The 3,321-nt window shown below is 55.7% G+C and overlaps 1 protein-coding gene across 1 annotated transcript in view; it reads right to left on the bottom strand.

Moving 5' to 3' along the window:
• ARHGEF10L (Rho guanine nucleotide exchange factor (GEF) 10-like) overlaps positions 1-3,321 on the bottom strand; it is a gene marked incomplete at both ends in the record, with an annotated part of 83,431 nt that overhangs the window by 22,274 nt on the left and 57,836 nt on the right. Inside the window, 3 exons of the mRNA XM_008591396.1 lie at positions 815-915; positions 2,370-2,497; positions 3,056-3,171. Coding sequence (XP_008589618.1) covers positions 815-915; positions 2,370-2,497; positions 3,056-3,171 — 345 coding nt within the window. The remainder of the gene's footprint in view (positions 1-814; positions 916-2,369; positions 2,498-3,055; positions 3,172-3,321) is intronic.

Below are 3,321 nucleotides of genomic sequence, written 5' to 3'. Positions count from 1 at the left end.
ATTTTTTTTAAAATTTTTTTTTTTTTTTTTTTTTTTTTTTGTCTTTTTTCCGTGTCTGGCAACGGATCGCAACCCTCAGCGTTGCGCCCGCACAGGACCGGGGACCGGCAACGGGATCGCAAGCCTCAGTGTTGCTCCCGTGCCTCGCTCAGCCAGTGAGCGGGAACCGGTCTGTATGTGGGATCCGAACCCTCGGACGGGAGCGCCGCCGCGCTTCCCAAGCAGCGCACTGTAGCAGTGCGCCACCGGGCTGGCCCCTGTAAATCTTCACTTATTTATCTATATTAGTATTATGGGGTGAATAGGAAGAAAAAGTAGGAAGAGGCCTTTGGCTGAGAATCAGTTTGGTCCAACCTGCATCATTTTGGGGGGTAACAGCTTTACTGAGATATAGTTCAGTCACCATAAAATCCGCACTTTACTGTGTGTGGCTTGCTGGTCTCTAGTATACCCACAGAGCTAGCAACCATCGCCCAATCTAATTTTAGAACACTTTCAGCACACCCCACCAAAAATACCCTTAGCAGTCACTCTCTACTACCCTCTCCTTTCAGGTCCCTGGCATCCACTCATTTACTTTTTGTCAAGTCCCATCAACTCGTAGATGGGGAAACTGAGGCTTAGAGAAGGGAAGTGACTTGTCCAAGGTTACAAAGCAGAGCCTCAGTACTCAGAACTCTGGCCCCAGTTGTTTCTCCACCACACCACCTCCCTCTGGCTCAGAAACCTCCCTGCGCCCCACTGATTCTGGATGCCCCAACCTCACCTCTCTGCACCCTGCCCCCTGAGGTGCTCTCCCTGGGGCTATACTCACGGAGTCCGATTTTGGCCAAATGCAACCTGTTGACCCAGGAAATCTTGCTCAGGGGGTTGGGGGTGATGAAGACCACCATGAAGCTGATGGGGCGGCCGGACCTGCAGAGAGAAGGGCAAGGGTGGAGAGCGTGAGTGCCCAGAGCAAGGGTCTGGCTCCCCTGGGCAGTCACTCAGTTCTTCCTGCAATCCACATGCCCCAGGAGATAGAGCAAGGTCTGGCCAGCACACCCCCAATGCATGGCCAGACAGGCCAGTGACCTGGAAGAGGCTCAGTCCCCTGGGGGAGGAATGCCTCCAGCCATTATGGCCCTGGGAGAGATGAACCTGGCTAGAGTGGCCGGGCACCATCTTCTAACCTGTCCCCAGCGCCTCTGGCTTTATGCCTGGCAGAACCTCTGTAGGCTGTCACTCCACCTGGTCAGCCTTCCACAGGCCTCGTCAGACATGTGGCATGTCTGATCTCCAGCCTTTGGAGGGTGGAAAGGGTCTCACTCAAGTCTGTGGCCAGTGCCTGGCTCAAGCAGTTGCTCAGTAAAAGTTTGCTCCGTGGACACACAAGTGAAGGAAGGAAGGAATGAACGAGGTTGAGCACAAGCTTGGGGTAGCCAGAGGTCACTGTTGTCACCACACTGTCCTCTCACCTTGGAGCAGCAGGGGCCCCTTCAGAGTCCTTTGAGGCCTATACTCCATCATGGGCCATGTCCCCTGGGAGGCGGGCGGGGTGGTGTCATTAACCCTCTATCATGCGGGGAGAATGGGGCGCAGAGGGGAAGGGAATGGGTAATACCACTAGGCAGGGAAGTGGCAGGTGGATGAGCGCGCAAAGCTGCTCATGTCCCAGGCCCTGCATCAGACCATAGTGTCCTGATCTTTCCTTGTAGCTGCTGTGCTTGTAACACTCTGTCCCCACCTTCCCTCCACCCCAGAGGCTAAAACCTGGGCTCTCAGCCCCCTCACTTCACTGGCCTGGGCTTCAAAGTCAGATACCATCAGAACCCAGCTCTACTTCTTACTTTGTGGCCTTTGATCTGTCACGTACCTCTCTGAGTCTCACCTTTCTCAACTGTAAAATGGGGATAAGACCTGCCTCACAGAGCTGCAGGAGGATCAGACAGATACCTTTCCACAAACATCAGTTGAGGGCTCTACTGTGCACGAGCTGCTGTGGTGGGCATTTTGGGAGGAGACCTAGGGCCTGGCCTGGGCACTATACAGTCTGATGTGAGTGAAAAGGACAAGGCACAAATGGAACAACCAATGGCAGAGTGTCCGAGAACCCTAACAGAGGACCAGCCTTACCCAAGGTATGAACAAGACGTTCATTCATTCATTCATTCATTCATTCGTTTGTTTGTTTGACAATCTTTTCATGAGCAACTACTACATGTCAGCTGCTGTCCCAGGCATGGCCCACCCACAATGTGTATGAACCCATTCCCATTACAGCAATCTCGACAAACAGAATGGCTCCAGGGGCCCCCTCTCCAGGTCCCCTTACTCCACTGCTGGCAGAGGCAGCAGCCCTCTCCACTCCCAGGGCCCTCTCTTCTCACTTGTCGGGTTTCCCAGGAAGCAGCAGCCTGAGGCGGCATTTGTTGGCGGAGTGGATCTCCTCCTCCTTCACTCGCATCAGCCTCTGCAGGGCCAGGCACCAGTCTTGAGCCACGGTCATGTTCAGGTTCTAGGGTTGAGGAGGCCAGTAAGGTCACCACACAGCCCACTGGCTCCCCAAAAGCCACACAAGATCCGACAGCAATCCCAGCACCCAGAGGGAGAGGAACTGGGAAGAAGTCCTGCAGCCTCAACCAGACTGTTCACTTAGCCCCAAACAGGAGGCCAACTCCCCACGCTCTGGGCTTCCCAGTCCTGGGCTCAGGTCCCACTGGCCACCTCTCCCCCGTACACACCCTCCCAGCCAGCTTCCTTTCCAGACTGGGGCAGAGGCCCAGGAAGGGGCACAAGACCAAACCAGCCACTCTGCAGAGAACAAAAAAAGGCCCCGCAGACAGGCTCTGCTTAACCCAAACCAGAGGGTCAACCTGAACCACAGGCCACACACAGACTTCTAGGCAGGGACACAGAGCTGTAACCACCACAGATGCTTGTGGGAGCTGAGAAGCCAGGGCAACGTCAGGGGCATGGGCCAAGAGAGGAGCCCTCCCTGCCTCAGCCTTCTGAGTCCAGACACTGCCCACAGGGTGGAGTTCAGGGCCAAGAAGACGGGGCTGGCACCACATACCTGGTAGGTGCCATGCAGCGTGCTGATGAGGAGCGTTATCTGCTCTACTACGGCCAGGTCCTTCTGCAGGTCCTGCAGCTCCTGGAAGAGGCGTGGGGGGCCGAGGTACACCTTATCTGGGCAGAGAAGAGACCCAGCTCAGCCTCAGGGGTGTGGAATGCCTGACAAGAAGCCAAGTATCCACTCACGTCAAAAAATAAGGGCCGGCCCGGTGGCGCACTGCTACAGTGCACCGCTTGAGAGCGCGGCAGCGCTCCCGCCGAGGG

This window comes from Galeopterus variegatus, unplaced genomic scaffold (assembly GCF_000696425.1).
Source record: "Galeopterus variegatus unplaced genomic scaffold, G_variegatus-3.0.2 Scaffold6896, whole genome shotgun sequence".
In the NCBI taxonomy this organism is placed as follows: domain Eukaryota; kingdom Metazoa; phylum Chordata; class Mammalia; order Dermoptera; family Cynocephalidae; genus Galeopterus; species Galeopterus variegatus.
The sequence above is the reverse complement of the archived record's forward strand: the minus strand, read 5'-3'. Positions and strand labels throughout refer to the sequence as shown.